We start from the raw sequence: 22,597 nt of genomic DNA on the forward strand, positions 1-22,597 counted from the left end.
AGGTTAAAAATTGTATATAGTAGTAATTATAGACTGTATTTTCTGTATTTTCTAATTCCTAAAGGATAGACAAACAAACTATCCTAATTCCTAAAATACCTGCCAAATAAACAAAAGATGGGTACCTCGGCATCACGAAGACTGTAAAATACCTATATAAAAATATAATACCAGTTGTAGAACCAATCAAGGAGTTTGAACACATTCATGATAAAAAAGCGGGTAAATGGATGTCACTCTGCTGTACAGTAGGTCATTGTGATGGATGGTGTTAAATTTTAATTTAATAATATATTATCATTGTATAGGGAAAACGACTCTGAGCGAAGACGGTCTGTCAGTCTATAATATTATTTAGTTAGTATATTTGATGATATGATTGTGATTAAAGTATTTATTTTACTAGTAAGCATTAGTTCTACAGTAGGTTAAATTAATTTTTGTCGAAAAAAATACATTTGAAAAGTTATTGTGTGTATAAAATTTAATAATATACTTTACAAGTTTCAAGTACCCACGAATAATATTTTGAATTTACCACAAAATAACATAAATCAATATTCTTAGTTATTTAATATGTGATTTCGTACGCATTTGAACATACAAATTTTTTAAAAAAAACTGTGATTAAATACTTTTAGATTTTTTTGGTTACAGAATAAACTACTTACTGGGAAGTAAAAATTCCTGTTTTCCCTTAATTTTTGTTTGCTATTCCTGCCGCTTTTAAAAACTATTGGGAATTTTTTTACCCTACCAAAGTACCAACTAGATTCACTTTCCTTCCAGAAAAGATGCTGTTGAAGTACATTTACAGTCCCAAAACGTAATGATAGACACAAAAATAAAAAACACACTACACACATCATTATAAAATCAATACATCCATCATTCCGCTCAGAATCTAAAAGAGGGAAAGTGTTAACAAATTTGTTTTTGCTCCTTTTTAAATTTATAAGACACGGCGAAACTGTGTATGCATGCATGTAATATATATATAATGTTTATAATGTAAGAATTTAGATTGTTATGTATACACCTGCAGTGGTGTAACCAGGGGAGGATGTGACAACTGTCAAGTACCATCATCCTGGCATAATCGTGCATATTCAGTGGCGTACGCAGGGGGGCTATAAAGCCCCCACCCCTTTTCCAGTATTATTTTTTTCAATTTATATCAAATGTAAATTGTATAGTCAATTAGTAGGTATATCAAAAGTTAATTGATATACATACCTTTTAACGAATTAGCGAAGCCTGTATAAATACAAAATGAGACAGTGAGAATCGATGTGCTGTACAGATCGTGTCTAGGGGGCCACTGTAATAGATGTGATAAATTTGAATTCAGTGATACCGGTGTACAAAAATTAATATGAGTGAAAACTGCGTGTCAGCCTAAAATATTTTATTTTATCTTAATATTGCTTTTATTTGTAACAATATAGGTAGCTTGAAATGCCTTGAATTCATTTTTTCAAAAAAAACATTGTATTTGTACACCTATTTTCCCAAAATGATCCATGTTCTTTTGATTACAATATGAAGTATGAACTACTTATTTGTGGGACCTTGTATTAAATGTTCAAAAAATAGTTATACAAAATAGAACATTTTATACATTTTTAACTACAAATTAATTGTGTTTTGTGAAAAATTGATTTTTAAATGCTAATAAAAATAATTTTTGTATAATAACTAATAAGTTTTGAAGCTTTTTGACCAAACAAATTATTTTTATATTTTTTATCGTTCGACGTTTTTAGAAAACTAAAATTAATCGAAGACGGTCATTCGTTTACATACAAAAATTATTCATTAGGTTCATTAGTTGATAGTCATAGTTTTTCTCTACTAGAAAAGTTGGAAATTTGAAGTTTTTGAAACTATTTCAAATACCTCACTTAGACGTCTGAAATTATTAGACTGCAGGGCGATTGATACCTGATCGCAATTCACCAGTGTCATAATTTTGGTTATGTTTATTGATTGGGGAGGAAAGACATATTTATAAAATATGAATATTTCCCCTAAAAAAATATATTTTAGGTAGCCAGGTAGGTATAGGTACCTCGTACATACTTAATAAATTGTATACGCGTACATCTATTATAACTTATAACTTATAAGTATAACTTAAAGTTTTAGTTAAAATACATAATAGGTGTTTAATTTTAAAACTATTGATACACAGATAGCACCGACCATGACAGTATAAACAATGAAGGAAATAAGGAATATATGCATACTGTTAATATATTATTAATATTTTAGTTGTCGCAGACCAACGTAGTTTACGTTAACCATAATCTATACCTATTCCCACTCTAATATTCTATGAAGCCATTAAAGTATCTTTATGATAAATAATATTATTTACAACATATTATTAACTAATTTTAATTTTGTATCGAAAATAACCTATAATCTATCAATCTTTATATAATAATATGATATATGTAATCTTGATAATTTATTAATGACATATTATAGGTATAGCAGCAAGTACGGAAAATTTGTTTTGTTTTTTATTATTTCTATGATACTAATATAGTAATATATTATAGCAATAGCAGTAAGTAGTGACATAGTGTTCTACTGTTATTACGTACCACACTATAATATGGGGTTGGTATGTCTATACAGCTACCTACAGTGTTTACCTGCAGTTATAGAAAAAGCTCATGAGGGGATACATCACCCTCCATCACGTAATTATGCCACTGAATTTCTTCATTGCCAATTAAATATTATACATTTATTATAATAATAACCTGACCTGCATTTTTATCAGGGCCAGAGAAATTAGTTGACTCTACATAACACAAATAATATTATATTATATTGTATAATATGTATAATATATCCACACATGACAGACAAGATAGACCTGGGAAATTTAAAAATTAGCGCTCAGCGCTCACTACTCAGTGATCACTATAGTCGGTACTCTCACTGGCCACTGTAATAATTCTTTTTTTACAAATCATAATTTTAAATATTAATTAGGTATTTAAATAACATATTTTATCATCAACCTTCAAAATACCTATTTGGAACATGCGTTTCCGTATCCATACAAACATACAGTGATTTTAAATTTATACCCTAGGCCTAGTGCTGGCAATTCGCCATCCGTGCCTTTATTATTTTAATAAATTTATATCATTTTACAGAATTTACACGATATTGTCTTCTTAATAACCTATTTTAGTGAACCTTTGACGCTTGAAAATGCATAAAATCTAAAAGGAAAATTATGATATATCCTGATTAGATACTACTCACCATGACTTCTTAGACATTCTACTAATCAATTATCATACACAAAATTAAAAATATATATACTTACGTACGTAATTGAATCAAGAAATAAATTAACTACAATACAATAACTAAATACTATAGAGTATTTATTAGAGTATAGGGGTATATAAATCTCTGTTTAATTTATCATAAGACAATGGACATAATGTATAATAATATATTATTATATTAATAAATATTAAATACTATCTACCATCTACCATCCCCAAAACCTAAGTATGACAAATGTTCCAGACTGGCCCTACTCCTAGTGAGGATTTGCAGTGATTTGTCCACTTGCCCAGGGCAACAAAGGGAATGGTCAAACCACCGATGTGTACTTAACCTGCCTATTACACAGTATGTCGGTATATTCCAGCACACGCTGGCCCGAATAGGTTCGTATGCATCTGTTAAGTTGCGGTAATGATTTTTAGTAGCGAAATTTTAGAAACCAATAAAATAACTAGCTGCCCCAAAAACCTTTACATCCCAGTTACACCTGGCTATAGGCTATAAGTATATAATTTATCTTGTACAACTATATAGGTACATGCAGCCTTACAGATATAGGTAAGGACGTAAAATGTAAATTATATGTAGCGTGTGCGCTATGTATATTATACAGGACGGTGATTTAAAATAATTATTTTTTCGTGTAATTTAAAAATGTGTGCCAATGATGACGATTAGCAGCCAAATATTTGAAGGTCTTACACATATATTGAATATATTATTATTTATTACACTTTATAATTATGTTTAAACATATTAAAACAATATACATGAGTACATATACATAGCTTATAATAAATATATAAATAAGTAAATGCATGTAAGTATAAAATATATAAATTATTTTTTATCTTAAAAATAAAAACTTGGAATTTCATTGACAGCTGACTGCATTATACACCTATGTCCTATACTATGCACGGCTATAACATGAACATTAAAATTGCGTGACAAAATAATTGTACTTATATTGTGTGTACTGTGTTCAATTTATTAATAAATATATGATAATTGACAATATATTTATATAATATGATATCGACTATCAATGAGTATGTAATTATTATCACCAACAATTATAATTAAATATTGCAGATAAAGTTACGATTTTATTAATGTTATGACTTATGATAGATAATGAGCCATACACACTGATAATAAATGAATTGGAATGTTGTTTAAAAATGTATACCTATACCTGTATAAACATACGTAGGGACACGTCATAATTTATAAACGTATAAATTAGCATATTTCAAAATACCCATTTTGAATGTTTTCCGGTCTTTCAAGTTTCGGAACATTTAACTTTAATAATATTTCAGAAATAAGAATATATATGTACCTGTACCATAAAATAAATTTACTCGTGTGTTTTTTTACAGATTACCCTTATTTCCATGGGCACGACATTAGACATCAAAATGTCGTATACTATCATGAACAATGAAAACCACGTAAATACTGCGAATTTCAATATTCAAGTATCATGTCGATACTTACACACCTATTCGTATTCAATTCATATTCAACATGTTATTATTGTTAAAATATAGGTATACCTAGACTTTATAGACTACTCAGGTTATCGATATAAATAAATAATGTTACACAAATATATAAAAGCCATAAGTATATATCTACATAATACCTTATATGTAGGTACATATATAATATATGTACAAAAGTAGGTACATAAATACATAACTTATAACTTTATCCTAAATGGCTAAATATCGATCAAAATCCAAAATCTAGGCATGATAACCTTCCTTACTAGTTTACTACCCAGTACTTCTAGTCTTTTATACAATGATACCTATACCTATTACCGTAGGTAATACATATACTATGTAGTACATAGATCCTTATAAATACAGTTGTATAGATTATCTTAAATATTAAATTATAAAATATTACCTCATTATTAAATGTGATATTATGTATGATTAATGAATTAAGCATATTGGTATTATTGGTACCCAATGGGACTAAGACACAATTAAATTATGACTTATGAGTTATGTAGTCATGTAGATAATCTAATCTGCTAATGAGATATTGTCTGTTATTATAAATTATAATATAAAGCCTAAATAATAAACTGTATTCAATAATAAGAACATTTTAAATAATTTGTATTCACTTACGTAAAAATATTTCAACAAACTGGCCTAATGCATTAGATATAGATATAGCATTTGATATCAAAAATTGGAAGTAAATACATAACGTAGGTACTTATTTTATTGTGTGTACTGATTGTAGTACGCAAATTAACGATAGTTCATAGTTAGCTTTAGTTCTTGTAATTTGATCGTATAGTAGTCGTCGGTTGGCGTAGACACAATTTATTTCTAAAGTCTATACGAGTATACGACTATACGTGTACCGCCGGTATACGTTATAACTTATAAGTGTAGATATCGTATGGGACTATTATAATACCTGATTCGTAATTAAAAGTTAGGAAAATATCCAGGGTTTTCTTGATTTGAGTCTCTCGTTTTTTTAATTAGTTATTTAATAATTTCTATACTTGAAAACGCTGGGATTCTTCAGATAAGTGCAGATTTGTGTGGACGTTTTTGAATACCTATAATAACAGGGTGTAAATTGAATGTATCATGATTTATGATTATGTAGTTGTCATTAGTAAGATTAGCTAGTAGTATAAGTAACTGAGCTATTCGAAAAAATCAAATCAAATTTATTTTTGGTAAATAAAAATTCAACAATAATTGTATCCTTTCCCTTATTTTGAATATTTCATACATATTTTCAATAAGAACATATATTCTACTATTATTCAAGTACGAGTATTATTACTTATTAGTAATAACACATGTAGGTACATAATACTTATATTAGCATAACATATGAAATAATACCGAGCCGGTACCTATGTATTAAGTAGGGACATATTATAGACTACGCGTTTTAGTGTTTAAGGAGTAGGTAAGTAAGAAAAAGCGGACGTCCTTCGTACATTGGGTTACGCTATACTATGTGTATATCGCAGTGAGCCACAGGGGCGCATGCTAATATGTTGTTCTTATCATTATGACATATTACATTTAAATAAACATTTTAAAGCAATCATTATTGAATTCAAAGTACACTTTTAAAGTAGTATTTTTCAACTGTTTATTTATAAAACAAACTTCATACTCGCAAATAGACTGTTAGATACATATTTTTATTATCAATTATTAAAACATAAAAAATAATATACAGCTATGAAGTCGTAATACGTTGTATATAAATATATAATATTGTATATACGTCCAGTAAATTTGATTGTATTTATGCGATATGTCGGTGAAAATGTTGTTACCTTGCTAACTTATATGCGTTTGCACTCCCATTTTTTTTTTAAATTTATTGAAGCACTTGTAATGTGTAGATATTTTTAAATCTGAGTAGAGGGATTTATTTGAGCTTTTGCAATGGTATGAATGATTTTTGACTGAACTCTTTGAATACGGTTGGTATTAGATATTGTTGATGCGAACCAGAGCTGGATGTCATACGTCCAGGTGGGTCTAAGCAGTAATTTGTAAATTATTAATAATTTGTTTGGTAATTTTATATTTTTGGAGTTTAGCAAGGACCAAAGGACAAACAACAAAGGCGTAGGCGATTATTTGCTAATTGAATTTTGTTTTTAATGTGAGGCAGCCAGATAAGGCGACGGCCGATGTGAATTATACCAAAGTAACGTATACACTGGGCTTATAGGTATAAAGGTTGATTATTGAGAGAAAGTGGCTGGCATATTCCCTGTCAGAGAGTGAAGGTACAATGGATGGACTTGTTCTCATTCAATTTAACTCCCCATTATCTATATACCTACTAGGTTTCAAGAAGGTAGAGGTGATAAATTGGACGTAGAGGAATGCTAGATAGGGATCTGCACTGGTGGCTAAAATAGTTTTGTCATCAGAAAAGTCACTCACTAGGGTTTGGATCAAATGTAGTTAATCAGAGATGAATATGTTGAAAAGTAGGGGTGTAATAACTGCATTGATTGAGGTACACCAGCATTAATTATTGTCGGGTGGGAAGTAGCTGAGCCTAACAGCACTAAAAAAACAGTCGTCTAAGTAGGATTTTAGAGTTGAATAGTAGTGGCTGCAGCCTAACCTAACCCATGGGTATATAGTATACATTTTATTGTAAAGTAAACAATCAGAAAATATGTTAAAGTCGTCATCATCTCGATTGGAGCCACTAGATATGACCATATGGGTACAACTATTAGAGTATCAGTATATTAGATGTAGATCGAGTTCGTGGAGCTCCGCGTAATTCATTAGCAGCTGTTGTACATGTCGAAAATGATCTTTACAAATTATGTGAGAACCTACATACTATTTAAACATTTACAAAATCTAGTATAATACCTACTTGAAATATAAGTACCGAACATGAACACCTAAAACGGCTAAAACATAAGTACACCAGACCTGCGCTGGTACCTTCTAAAGAGACACATCTGGACGTACCTCAATCTATCAAAGAGAAAGAGCTTACTCTTCGAGAAGCTGCTAGTTTGAGCAGTATTTCGGGCACTCAACGGTACCAAAGATGTCACTGCAAAACTAAATGCACAAATTATAGATGTGCGGATGTGCCTGTCGTTCTTCAGGCTAGTTTTGCAATTCAAAATGTCATGGATCTTTAACATGTGAAAATAAATAGTTTGTAATATAATATGATATACATGCATCAATAACCATTTCTACAATTTGTTGTAAATTCTCAAAAATTAACATAAAAATCTACTCAAGTAAATTGAAATTGGATATTTACGATATTTACCGGTAAATTACGTACATTTTTATTTTTCGCGGTCATTTACCGTAACAGATATAACTATATAAGTATATATTAAATCTATACGTTTTTTTTTCTTTTTTTTTTTATTAAAATAATTTTTTTATAATATAAATAAATTTACAATTTGTAATAAAATAAAACAATAAGTAAATGTGAGATTTTTTTACAAGGTTTGGAGGCTTGACTGAAGGGTGCGTCCATTGACACTACTTCATATCTATACCTATATAAACTATTAAAATAGCATATATTAACCTGTTGTATATATACCTATTATTGTATACCGTGTGTCCGCGAAAACAGGGTACAGTGGTGCACTGCGTTATTAAATTACCCATATATACTCAGTACAATATACATATTTTTGAATTCTGTTTGGGGAACATATACATAAAACAACTATATAGACTGTTGGATCTTGGACCATCAATCTCTCGCAGACAGAATTCTAAAATATGTATAGGGTACTGAGTAATGCGTATGTAACTGAGTTATTGAGTGTACCCAGTTTTCGCAGACGGTATGTATAAAGTATTGTATAACATTATGAGTTATGACGTACTTATATTGTATGCACTAGAATACTAAATACCTATGTGGATATTTTATATACGCACGTCATAATGTACCAATATCATACAATATTACAATAACTATTTTTATGGATACGTTTTAAATATATTTTTACAAATAACAGAGGTATATAAAATTATAGTAACTATCTTAAAAAGTTATTTTTTTTACAAAAAAGGTGTCTAATTATAAAACTCAATGATTAAAAATGTATGATTGAAAAAATGCAGTTATTAAATACTAAATACAATGTTGAAATCCATAAAACAAAAAAAAAAAATGGAGAGTTACGATGTCCGTATACAAAAAAAAAATTTTAAAAATCATATGTTGTTTGCACTATATCCAATATAAACTACAGTTCAATTTTAACCTGATTTTTTTTATGAAGCCAACTTTCTGAACTGCACTATACACGTTCACACACATTACACTTATAGATAAACGGCACGCACACATATTATACACAGTCCTACACGGGTACACATATCTGTATGGTCGTATCGTTTTGTGAATGAAACAAGTGTGAAATGCGAATAATGATAAGGACCGGTTTTGTTTAGTTATAGCTTCAGTGATACTGACAAATTTCCTACGAAAGTATGTTTGATAATAAATCAGCTATATGCAACATGCATATAGGCATATAGCTAACAAGTAATAACCTATTATGCGTATAACGTATATGCTGATATATATATTATTTATAGGTATTATCGAAATAATACATATTATTTCATTACTAGATCACGCGCATAATAATGTTATATGTATTTATATAGGAGATGAGGTCCTATATAAGTATATGCACACCATAGTTATTACAGTATAAACAGTAATAAATATGTATTATAATATGTATACCTATATAATGCTCTATACCGTGTTTACATTGCACCGTTACAATAAATTACTGTACTTATATCCGGCGAAGAGAAAATTCATGTTTTTTTTTACAAAATACTCCATGGTAGTTAAAAGCAAAGAAGAAAAATAAGAATTGCAAAAATATGAAATTGAAACCAAATATAAAAAATGTGTTTGGTATCAGTTTTATAAATTTTGTTTATCTTCATTTTTTTTAATCAACTTATAAGTGCTGTTTTTTTCACTTAACGTAATTTTTTAAACAATACCTACTTAAGCTTGATAGTAATTTATAAAATAATTATACAAACGTTTACAGCAAAAATTGTTTTACATAATAATATAACCAACAATAACAAATCTACAATGCGGAACTCGCCAAAACGTGTTAATTGTAATGTATATAAAATTTTTAAGCTGAGGGTTACATGTTATTATCTAGCACCTACATGCTTAACTATAGAAAATATTATTTAGTACAGAAATAAATTTATCAATCCATTAAAAATTTAAAAATTCTAAGATAACATCATTATAGGCAAGTATAATATAAAGATAACGAGTACGGAGCAGGTATACAAAATTAATATACGCAATGTATTATTTTATTTTAGATCAAATAATTTATGATTAATGTCGTATATTATTGAATACCCCGTGTAAGCTAAACAATTATTAATTTATGTAGTACATTTAATTTGTCAGTAAAATAATCTTTACTTTTAACTTGTTGAGCTTATAAATTATACACTATACAAACATACTCAACAAAAAGTGAAATTTTGTTTTTTTTAAATTGTTGTACTAGTTCTCGAGTTGCCATTTAAATTTTGTAAATCGCAATTTTTTTTTTACTATCCTTTAAGAAAATTAGGTGGCTACTTAATTCCTGCCAAAATATTAAAATGGAAATAATTGTTATAAAAAATGGTTTCATTAAAATAATGAACAAAAAAATAATTCAACATAATAATTTTAATTACAGTTGTTAGTTTTCGCTGTACGTGTTTTCTCTAACCAGTGTAGTGTAACCTACTGCTTTAGCTTAAAAACATTACATTTATTTTAAAAATTCTAGTAAAAAAAATGAATAATATTCATCGAAATTATAAGAATTAACGATTTTAATTGTATTATTTTTAAAGAAAACGGTAGGTATTCTGACCTTCGTATATATACCTATAAATACAGTATACGGCTAAATAAACAACCCTTATAAAGTTAATGGAAATTATAAACTACCAACACATATAATAGTCATGCACTCAAGCTTATTAAATGAATTAATGCAAAATTACTAGGGACCCAAGACAAGGAGCAATTTATTGTTGTATTCAGAAGTAATTAATGGTGTAACTTCAGGTCAAAAAAATTAGAAAACTAAAATACGTTTTCCCATGATTTTATACTGTAATAAATCTTGTTCGTAATTTGACATTTGTAGGTATAAAATAAATGTCTGTATTATAGATTATCAATAAGTCAAATGAACAGATATTATATTTTATAACATGAAAAAAAAACCTAATAAACTTAAGACACTCAATGTTTTGAAAAAAAACATTGTCAAGGAAACGGCGTTGTCTAAAATTGAATGAATCCATATAATTTATATTTTTACCTGAAAAATAAAAATAAAAATCAATACCACTGGTTTTTAGTATTTTTACAAACACAATAATAATATATTATATGTATAATATATTATATTATTATACATATACCTATCAACAACGAGGAGTCACTTAACCCATTGCTTTCTTACTACAATATTTCATAACATAATTTTTCTCGCCTGTCCAATATATTATACAATTTTACACACTTATATATTATTATATATCATTGCTGCAGAGATATATAAACAACTCGCAAGTAGTACAATGACCTACAATGTGAACGATCCTATTTCCCTTTGCTGTGATACGTATTAAAAACGAAAATATTTTTTACTGATATATATAAAATAATATATATGTGTGTATCAAAAATGCGAGGTTAGCCATAATTTATGTATAAATATCGAGTGTTAGTTCATTATAATACACAAACGGGCGAAACGAAAATCATATAATTTTCAATCGAAATCGATTTGAAGGTAAGTACGTGTAAATCGTGTAATTAAAAAAAAAAAATTTATAATAATAATAGTAATAACAAGAAAGAAAGAAACGTCGTAGAACGGCTTGTTTTTTCGTCCGGCCAACGGTTCCCACGGCGGTGGAATATTAACACGGTCGACCGCGTGTCCGGTGGTGGTAGCCGTGGCGGGCGGGCGAGTGAGCGAGAAAAAGCGTCGAGAAACGGTCGCATTATGATGGACGGGGGGTGGAGGGAACGAGCGAGAAAGAACGAACGGGTTACGGGAAGCGCGCGAGTGCGTGTACTCGTATTGGCTGGGCGGGGGGGTTTGAGAGGGTCTAGAGAGAGAGCCGAAAAAAAACCGAATACGAAAATCTAATAGCCACCGACGCGCCGCCGAAAAGAATGACGGAAAAAAACGGGTAATATACAAAAATAATATTGTAGGCACGTAGATAGGACTCGCACACGGTATTTACCGTGTCGCCGCGACCGTTGCACGGTAATTCCCGACGGTGTCCCGTCCACACCTGCGCCTGCACTGGCGCACCTGTGCGCACCGCCACCGCTCCCCCAGCGCACCGACACCGAAAAGCGGTGCGCCGGGAGGCCGCGGTGGAATAAATAAAAACAACTATAATAATAATATACGACGGCGACTACTTAGCTGCCTTACAGGCCACGGTCGCGTGAATGAAATTTAATTTTTTTTTCCCGTGTTGGCACAGTGAATTTTTTACCCACCACAACAACGACCCATCGATCAGAATTTTCCCCCTTCACCGCGCTAGTGCCTCGGTTATTATTATTATTGTTTTTTACCACTCCGTATTTTTTTTTACCGCCGCGCGACACCGACAACTACACGCCAACAGTCTCAATAAACGCGCGCGTGCCGTCGTCGACTGATCGTCACCGCCGCCGCATCTGTCGGCGTCGACTTAACTACGATATTATATTTAATTCATATTAATTAATATTATTTAATTGTGTTCGTCGTTTCGGTACACCATTACAACAAGTCCGTCACTTGCCGCCGTTCTACGCGTATCTTTAACATTGTATTATTATTATTATCGTCTTCGGAAACGATATCAACATCGACGACGACGACGACGACGACAACGACGAAAACAACAACAACAACAACAACAACAACAACAACAACAACAACATTATTTCATATTATAATAATAAGTAAAACGGTATTATCGGTATTCTGTGTGTACGTCCCGTCCGGCGAACCCGATACAACGTTATTATCTGAGCGTGATAAGACCGTCCGTCCGTGTGCGAGTGCGAGTGGATTTTTTAATAAATTTTTTTTTTACCGTAATTCCGTTTCGGTTTTTTTTTTTTTTTTCTTCACTCACCGATTTCTTCGAACTCGAAATGAGTGTGCGTGGTTTTACGACGACCACGACTAACGCGTGTGTGTACGACCGACGACGTCGGCGCGGCGGGGGCTACACCGCCGAGGGCCGTAAGCGCCCGTGTTGTCGCGCGCGCGCGTGTGGGGGGAGGACACGCGCGTCGTCGTCGACAACTCGGCGACGGCCCTTTATTGATTTTTCCGTTTTCGCGTGTCGTTCGGTTGTTGTTGTTGATAAGGAGAGTGAATTTTTTCCGTCGACGGTCGATAAAATTTTTCACGGGGGGGTTCCCTCCCCCTCCGTTTGCGGTCGTTCGTCAACCACCACCACCACCACCACCACTACCACCGTAGCCACCTCTTCTGCCGCGGCCGCCTTCACTGCCTCCGGCCGCCGCTCGACGTCGACGACGACGACGACGACGGCCGATACACGAAAATATTTACGGAACCGGAACTAATGGCAGGAAAAGGCGCACGCACGCACTCACGCACGCACGCACGCACGCATACTCGACACGCACACGACGTGTAAACAAACAAACGTACGGAAGACGGTGACCGAAAACGGAGACGAGTGCGAACCCCGTCATCGATTCGGCGGGGGCGAAAGCGACCGAAAAATTGATGTAGCTGACGATGGCGACGACTTTAACAACAACAAACAACAATAAGATGGCAGTGGAGAACGCCGCTAACCGTTCCCGCTCGCGTTTCCTGGTCCGCTCAGATTGCCGCGAGTTCTGGATGATGGAGATAAATGTAGTTTTCCGGGGTATCTGGTCAGCAGAAAACATTTGCGGCAGTACGACGTATTTATCGTTGAGCCATTGATTTCACACCAGGTAAACGAAACCAAAGTTCTCTCATTCTATACACACAGTCTAGGTAGCTTTGCTGTTAAACATAATTAAAACTGTACTCAATTTGGTAGAAAAGACACTGCAGTAGATCATTACAACCACCAATACTTCCGTTGGTGCCCTATGTGTTAATATGATCACGTTGACAAAAAATCGTCTTATCATAACTCGAGCTGTTCAAGCCATATTCGATACCATGTATTTAATGTTTATAGGTATCTGCCCAATGGCCAATTGTATAGCATTTCATTTTTAGTCAACTTCACATCAATCATGTCTCTCACATAGGCACTACTTTTATTGTATACTCCTCGCCATTACATTACTTAAAATAATATTTCTCCAAGTAGAGTTATCTCTGGTGAACTAAATGTTATCGCCACCAACTACTTCCCATTAGGCAGAGTTAATGATTAGGTGGTATGTCTATATTTTGTTGACTATTGTTGATGAAATGTATAGCTAGGTACACAACAAAATATAGTAGGTACAAACACACATTTAAATTATAATGGGAAATAGGAATAGGTAATAATTGCAGCCATATTTTAATTTTAAATAGAATCAATTTATGAATTTGGTAATAGTTATTTTACCGATAAAATGTATGAAAATTAAATTAATGGCCATTACAAATTGATTGTATGTACCTAGTTCAGTTGTACCTAGGTGCTACTGAATTACTAGTAGAAGTGTAATACTACAATGCAAAGAACGCACAAATGAGCTATGATAATACAAAATTGCCGTTCTTAAACTCTTGAATTGATAAGGTACTCTCATATTATTTATTAATTTTCTAAAATATAGATATGGCGATCTTTAGAAATATAAGAAAACGTTGCAGAGAACCGTATGTATTCATATCCTGCCCTTCATACAAATGTTTTAAATTGTAATACTAAACTTAAAATTAAGGGAGGTCAACCGAGAAATGTCGTTGAATATCAACAAATTATCTTTTATCCACCTATTTTAATTAAGTATGTGTTGCTGAAGTTTAGTTTAACTGTCTTCGCTAAAATTAGTAATTTTAAAACATTTTCAATAGGTTTGATTTCTGAATCTGCCTCCAATATTATATGAACTACTACAGTATTGTACACAATTTGAAGAGGGAAAAATGTACAACATAGTACACAATTACATTTTACCCATACAAAATATCCTGGAGTCATAAATTATTTATTATCTTTTTAATAAAACTAATTTGGCTAAATATCAGTTTTAATATATTTTTATGTTCCCAACATTTTCTGATTTCACTGTTTATTATTGCTTCAGAATCTGAGCAACCTTAATTTAAATGATTTCTATACCAAAATATCTGAAATAAGTATCTACTTTGTGGTTAAGTGGTTAGTAAAATAAATAAATTGATCTGTTGTATGTAAGCTTCAATAAATATTAATTTAAAATAATAAAATTTTATTTTTTTACAGATTGTCATAAGTTGATGTGTTTTTAGTTTATTTTTTGAAAAAATGGTACTGATACGAGAATAATGATTGTTTAAAGAAGTAAGTTTTAGTTTTATGTCTATATTATATATTGACCTGATTTACATTTGATTTTACATTTTTAAAACTGATAATGGTTAGTGATTAGTTGTATTATGAAAATAAATGATAATTATTGTTTTACATTATACATCCAAACATAAATAAAAATTAATTGGTTTATTAGTAAAGTAATATTACGTGAAGAAATTATGTATTACCCAAAAGAAACAAGTATAATTTCATCCCAATAAAATAAAAAACCATATACCTATATATTTATAGTACAACTATACAATTAATTTCAAAATAGGTTTAATGAAAAAATATGATTGAAAAGTAGTGTTATATTTACATAAGTATGGCAATATATTAATTTATGTTATGATTGTAAATCATATTAATTTTATTATACTTAATAAATTCATGATCCATACCTATATTGTTTGATATTAAATTAAGTATACAATGATAATACTTTATTATTTTGTTTTTATAAAGTAAAAATGCTTAGGATAATATTTTAATGCCTAAAAGGTGTATAATATGAAAAACTTTAAAGTATATGTATCTAAATAATTATAATAAATTCAAATATGTGTTGCAGTAAGCATTTCATAAATACAGTAAACACATATTATGTTGTGTTTTGGTATTTCTTATTGATGAAACATATTTTGTTCGAATAAGGTGAGCTAATATTTGATAGATAAATGTAAAAATAATATATAAATATTATCAATAATTACTGGATATTTTTATTTTACTTACAATTTTAGGTTTTATAGAACTAAATACATCAAAATATTAATTAATTGTTACTATGCTGTGCGAAATATGTATTGCAAATTCAATATTATAAATCTTTGTTTTTGTAATAGATAACATAAAAGATATTATAAAATTGTTATATTATCAACAAGAAAATTGTATATAATATTATGAATGATGATTGATTTATTTGGAATCATTACATAATAGAACAAATATTAATTAATTCTTTAAAATCTAAGTATTATAAATCCATTATTTAAAACCTAGATGTGAAATCAACAAAATAAATATAAATTTGAAGTATTCATACTAGGGATAGCAAGTATACAACATAAACACTAAAGTACTCCAGGTAAAGTTTACTATGTGTGAAACAAACAAACTATTGAATTCTTGAGCATTTTAAGAAAAAAAATGTATACATATACTTCTAACCTACTAACATTTTTAAACTGTAAAATATAAATAATAATAATAATAATAGATTTACATTAAACATACAAATTTCATTACATTTTATTGTGGAAACTGCATCCTTACAGTATCCACATAAGATGTGAATTTGTAAGCTTATATTAAACTAACAAAAATAATTTCAGTAGGCGGGTACGCTTATTATTAATATGCTTCAATCGGTGTTCATTCAAAATAAAACAACGTAGGTGCTGGATTAACATATTTCATTTACTCGATTTCCTCTATTCAAATCTTAAGGAAATTCAAATGTTTCAATTTCTTCTCCAAGCTTACCATCATTTCCTCCAGGTTTTGGGTACTGTAATTAATATATCTATTGTATGTGTTTTAACTATAATTTTTGCTATGTATTTATAGCTGAATTGATCGACTACCAGAGACGTTTAATACTTACCGAATACTACAAATTCACTGGGTTACATACAAAAGAATGGTTATCTCAAGATACAGAAGAAATACCCGGCTTATTTCCTCATCACCTAGATCCTGGTACCATTACTATACGAACAACGCCTAGCAGTGGTTCTGGTGGTAAGCGAATACGAAATTCATCAAACCGATCACCTGAAGAAGCGCGATGGGTGTGTCCAACTTGTGGAAAACGTTACAAATATAGTCGTGGCTTAGCTATGCATAGGCGATTAGAATGTGGTAAGGAACCTATGTTCCATTGTCCTTTTTGTCCACAAAAATGTCATCAAAAAGGAAATATGGTCATACATATTAAGAAAAAACACCCTACCCAATACGAGGAACAATCGCAAGCTGTTGTACAGGCACATGTCAAAGCACAACATGTCCAAAGCGATTAAGACAATTTTTCCCTCAGTATTTTTGTTTTAATTTAATTTTAAATGTCTTTTTAGGCACATGCTACTACTTATTTGAATTTTTATAAAATATATATTTATTAAATTTTCAAGGTCATATCCTATCACAATACCTCCTTACTCTCTCATTGTAGTTTTTTATTAAAAATATGCAAAATTATTGAGTGTTCTTAATAATCGTTAATGCTCATATGATAAATCTTGACTGATAATATTAACAATAATTTTACCCATATTTGTATTGGTTGGTTTTTTTTTTTGTTAATATGTATAATATAAAAAATATTATAATATATACATACTTAAATTACATGCATTAACCAGTTTGATCTACCTCTTTTGATATGACCAAGAAATGCCCACTTCTTTCGTCCCCCACTAGACTTAAACCGTTACCTATTTCATAATTGAATTGCAATTATATTTAATACCCATTTGCAATAAACGTGCAATGCATATATTTATATCAATATTATTTTTTCAGCAATTTTGCTTGTACATATTCAATTTTTATTTTGTTAAATTATAAATATATATTTTTTTTCGAAATTAGTTTTTTTATCAAATTCATTAATACATTTAAATTTTAGGTATTTGTTTTTTTATTATTATTATTATTATTATTATTATTTTATTTTTTTTATGATTATTATTATTATTATTATTATTATTATTATTAATAGAAAAGTATTAAATGATTTTATAGTATTAGCAAACCAAAACAAATGAAATTGAGTCTTCCAAGTGATAAGTAAGCTATTAGAACAAGTTGAGATGTATTTTTTTAATTGTAATCTCGTTCCCGTCCCAATTAAGATTATACATGTACAAGTAATCTTAAACTTGAGATATTTACTTAAAACAAACACTATTGTATACAAATCTTTATTTTTAAAATTGTTGATGTATTTTTTTCTACTTAAGAAAAATGTTTTATTTTATAACAGTATTAAGATGACAAATTACTTGTTAGTTATATGTCTTGTATTATACAAATGACCCAAAGTATTATGGATTAGTTTTAAATGGTATTTTATTTATTTGATAAAAATGTGTAATTAAATTTCTATTTAAGTAATATAATTGTTGGGTTATTTTTTTGTTAGCCTGAAACAAATTATAATTTTGGTGGTTTTGTAAGTTTTTTCTTTATGGATTGTACTTACAAGTTTCAAATTATTGTTTTGATTAGTATTCAAATTTTACTTAAACAATTATTTCGTTACATTTACCTGAAACATGTAAATATATATTTTAATTGTTATATATAATTTATTTTTATTTATTATGAATATTAATAATGATTCCTATGTATCTTATTCTTTTTAAATATTCTTTGAATTAAAAACATGTACTAATTCATTTTTTTTTTTTTTGCAGGTGTTATGTTAATACAAACCAATTACAGTAGGTCAACAACATTATCATCAAAACAATAAATCATTATTCCACTCATAATGTACATTAAACAATCGTTTCTTTTCTTATCTATAGACGGCTGTAGTTTAAAATGATATATTTTTACTATTAATTAATTTTTTGTATACTTTTTTTCTCATCCTGTCATATTTTACTTTTAGAGTATTAAATATGTTTACAGCGCTGGATCTAACTTTTAAAAAAATCAAAGCAAGAGTTAAATATTCAATAATGACATGAAATTATTCAACTTATTTAATATTATCAAAATAGATAAATTATTATCATACCTATCTGAAAAAAAAACAATTATACGTGTACCCTTTTATTTTATTTGGTAGGTTTCTGTATTAGTAGTTCAGTAGTATTTGCAATAATCTTACTAGTATTTATTGTGAAAATGGCTTATACTTTTCGCACGCTCTTGTTTCGCACCTGAGCATGTCTCTAGCTTCTTTTATCATCACTGCTCCTCATATTAACAACTAGTGGTTGCAGTTACAGGCGATGAAATGGCCACAATCACTGCCACACAGCGTGTGGTGAATAATCATCTGACCAACTTCAATTATCATCATTTGTCAAGTGTAATCAAATACTTGAATAATCACCAACCGACACCGCAACAACCGCAACAGCCTAAAACATGGACAACAACCAATGCATTGTCAATATCACAAAGATATTTTGAGAAGATTGCTCCAGCATCTGTTGGCATTCCAGCATTGATGAATCAAAATTTTTATGATATGCAGGTATAGTATTTTATTGATATTATATCAAGTTACAACTGATATGTTTTAAAGAAAAATATATGTACATGAAATATGAATGATGGTAAAAAAGTTTTTGTAACAAAACGTTTTCAATAGGATTCTGGTTCAGATGCATCTGGTCACGATGGCTATGGAAGACACAGGAGACATAACAGGGACAAGGAACCTATATTTCAATGTCCCGACTGTGACAAAAGGTATCGCTCTAAAACCAGCTTAAGTCTACACAAACGTCTTGAATGTGGAAAAGAACCAGCCTTCCAGTGCCCATACTGCCCGCTCAAAACACATCAGAAAGGTAACCTACAAGTGCATATAAAAAAGAAACACAATGAGCACGGAGAACTTAATAGGACTTATTAAATTATATTAATAAAACAACATTGGTCTGATGAACATTTAGAGAGATGATAGTGCCATCCTCCTAGAGTCATAACTTTTAATAAATTTCCAAGGGACATAAACAGTAGAAAAATTCCAATTTTTCTGAATACACAAAGCAAAATTGCATAAAATAAATTCAAAAATGGTTCTAAAACTCATTTGTTTAAACTATAATTGTTGGTCTATCATATTTTTTTTTTACTTAGTTAAAGAATTTAAGGTTGATTGATGAACTATTAATTAATAAAAACATCTCTAATATTAATAATACATTCTAAAACTAACCTATTAGCTAATTTATTATTTATAAATAATAAGAAATACATCGGTAGATTTATTTTTCTTTTATAAAAAATTATTTGGTCTCATTTTTTTTTTTTAACTATCCCATTTACTGGAGTATTATGAAAACAGGGTGTTATTTTCATATTTACATATGCTCCTCATAGTTCCCTTAATAATACATTAAGGTTTTCTGACAATTGAATAACTTATGTTTTATATCAATTTATGTATACGGTGTTAATATCTTATTAATATAAAATGTAAACGACTGATGTATTTTTCTTACCAAAATTATGTAACAACTTAATACATTTTAATTTGACCCTTAGTAAAGTAGCTTGGCACTCCATCTGTAACTGAAATTCACAGGTGAAAATGAATCATCCAAATCAAATCGAATGTATATAATATATATATTGGAAAAAAAACAGTACAAAATATGTGTTCGTTTAATATAAGAGTACACTCTTGATAACAATTTATTTTATGGACCAAAATGTCTGCATATCTAAGTTTCCAAACAATAACAAAATCAATTATGTGACCATTTAATATTTTTGAGGGTTGCGTTATGAATGACATATTGGTACTTCATGCCGTCCATGTAATCATATATTATAATTTAATTCATACCAGTTTTTTTAAGTACAAATGATAGATATAATTAACTTAAAGATAGTTTTTCCTTTATGATTGTAATATTTTGTTATAGTATTATAATACATGTTTAAAAAATATTTTATAATAGGCCATTATTTTTTCTGAAGTTACCTATCCCAAACTACTAAGATATTTAGGTTACTAAACAGCTTACAAAAATGTGCCTTACACTTGGCTACCGTGACCTACTCTATTTTTGTTTTCTGGTTTTATACACATTCAGTTCAATGAGACTCATAGTGGGTGGTGATATCATCTCTTAAAATGTAGTAATAAAATAAAACACAACATTACTTTCCAAAGAATATACAAATTATAATTATTTCATTTTAAAAATGCAATGTTGCTCTCTTGACCTAAGATCTCTGAAGATATATATAAATATATATATATATATTATTAAATATTATATAATAAAATTATTTATAAAAGTTTAATTATTAGCAATAAGAAACATACTGTCTGAATGTTAAATCTAAAAAAAATCTACCTCATATTACTACGAGTAGTTTATCCCATTAATGAGTGCAATTTTTCCTATTTTATAAAATGTAACTATGTATAAAAAAAAGTTATACGTCTTGTTCCTAGTTACTTTTTTAATATTTATTTACATATTTATATATATATATATATTAACATATTATTATTTTTTGTAATTTTATTTTTTGTAGTACATCTACCTCATTAATAGCTTTAAAAAAACAAAATGTACAAACAATATTACTGTTCTTTTTTTTTAACTATTATTTATTATTATTTTTACATCACTTATTGCATTAGATATAAGCCATCAAGACTAAACCAACACTTGAAGTACAAATATGAGATTGCAGGAATTTATTCAAATTAATAATTTTAATGTAATTTGTAGGGTATTATAATATTCATCTAGTTAGTTTATACAGGGGTTCTTTTTCGTGTAGCTACACATTATTTTACTAGATTTGCCTATGTGATTTAGAACCTTGCATAAGTTTTATTTTTCCGGTGGTAATATTGTTCCTAATACCAAAAATATATGTTATATGATTCCTACTATGGAGGAAATGAGAGGTAATAATCTAGAAACAATATTATGATATTATATTTTGCTTATAAAAATAAACCCTAGATAGAATTGTGTGCGCTATAGTTCAGTGTCATTTTCAAAGCAATATATTTGTAACCTAGTTGGACATGAGACTTAGACAAAAGGCAATAACTTTATGTAGCAAATAACTTTAATATCTAAGCCCATTTAACAAATTTGTGTTAGAATTATTGAACCCCATATTATTGTTTTTTTTTTTTTTTTTAAAAATCGCAATCATTGAAGGTACAAGATTAACTTTTAATAATAATCAACTTAAAGTACAAACAAATTCTAAATAATTAATATGGTTCAACCACAATATTGTTATGTAAAATATGTATATAATGTAAATGGATATATTCTTAAAATGTTTAAATTTTTATTTCTTCCTTTTATACTTTATTTTGTAATAACAAAGTCTATACCACCCCACCACCTCAGTACATAAGATCATAAGATAACATTTAATTTTAATTTTTTTTTACATAGTTCCTATTT

At 29.4% G+C, this 22,597-nt stretch overlaps 3 protein-coding genes across 7 annotated transcripts in view; 2 read left to right on the top strand and 1 right to left on the bottom strand.

Moving 5' to 3' along the window:
• LOC111029248 (longitudinals lacking protein-like) overlaps nt 1-22,597 on the bottom strand; it is a 59,309-nt gene that overhangs the window by 22,460 nt on the left and 14,252 nt on the right. Inside the window, exon 5 of one of the 5 annotated variants that reach the window (XM_022308205.1) lies at nt 10,992-11,224. The exons of the other annotated variants lie outside the window; for them this stretch is intronic. Within the exon in view, the coding sequence (XP_022163897.1) occupies nt 11,007-11,224 (218 nt within the window). The 3' untranslated portion in view covers nt 10,992-11,006. Of the gene's footprint in view, nt 1-10,991; nt 11,225-22,597 lie in introns of those variants that run through there. 5 annotated transcript variants of the gene reach the window in all.
• LOC111029251 (transcription factor grauzone-like) lies at nt 16,223-17,943 on the top strand. Its single transcript, XM_022308208.1, has one exon. It carries the CDS (start codon nt 16,991-16,993, stop codon nt 17,480-17,482), a length of 492 nt encoding a protein of 163 aa, XP_022163900.1. The 5' UTR covers nt 16,223-16,990; the 3' UTR covers nt 17,483-17,943.
• Nucleotides 19,196-22,555, top strand: LOC111029250 (longitudinals lacking protein-like). Its single transcript, XM_022308207.1, has 2 exons — nt 19,196-19,674; nt 19,792-22,555. The coding sequence occupies exons 1-2, from the start codon at nt 19,432-19,434 to the stop codon at nt 20,056-20,058; spliced, it is 510 nt and encodes a 169-aa protein (XP_022163899.1). The 5' UTR covers nt 19,196-19,431; the 3' UTR covers nt 20,059-22,555.

This window comes from Myzus persicae, unplaced genomic scaffold, assembly GCF_001856785.1.
Source record: "Myzus persicae strain clone G006 unplaced genomic scaffold, MPER_G0061.0, whole genome shotgun sequence".
NCBI lineage: Eukaryota > Metazoa > Arthropoda > Insecta > Hemiptera > Aphididae > Myzus > Myzus persicae.

Coding starts and splice junctions, on each gene's coding strand:
- LOC111029251 (XM_022308208.1), top strand. CDS start 16,991: ATGTGTTTTAACTATAATTTTTGCTATGTATTTATAGCTGAATTGATC.
- LOC111029250 (XM_022308207.1), top strand. CDS start 19,432: ATGGCCACAATCACTGCCACACAGCGTGTGGTGAATAATCATCTGACC. Junction 19,675..19,791: donor AAAATTTTTATGATATGCAG/GTATAGTATTTT, acceptor CGTTTTCAATAG/GATTCTGGTTCAGATGCATC.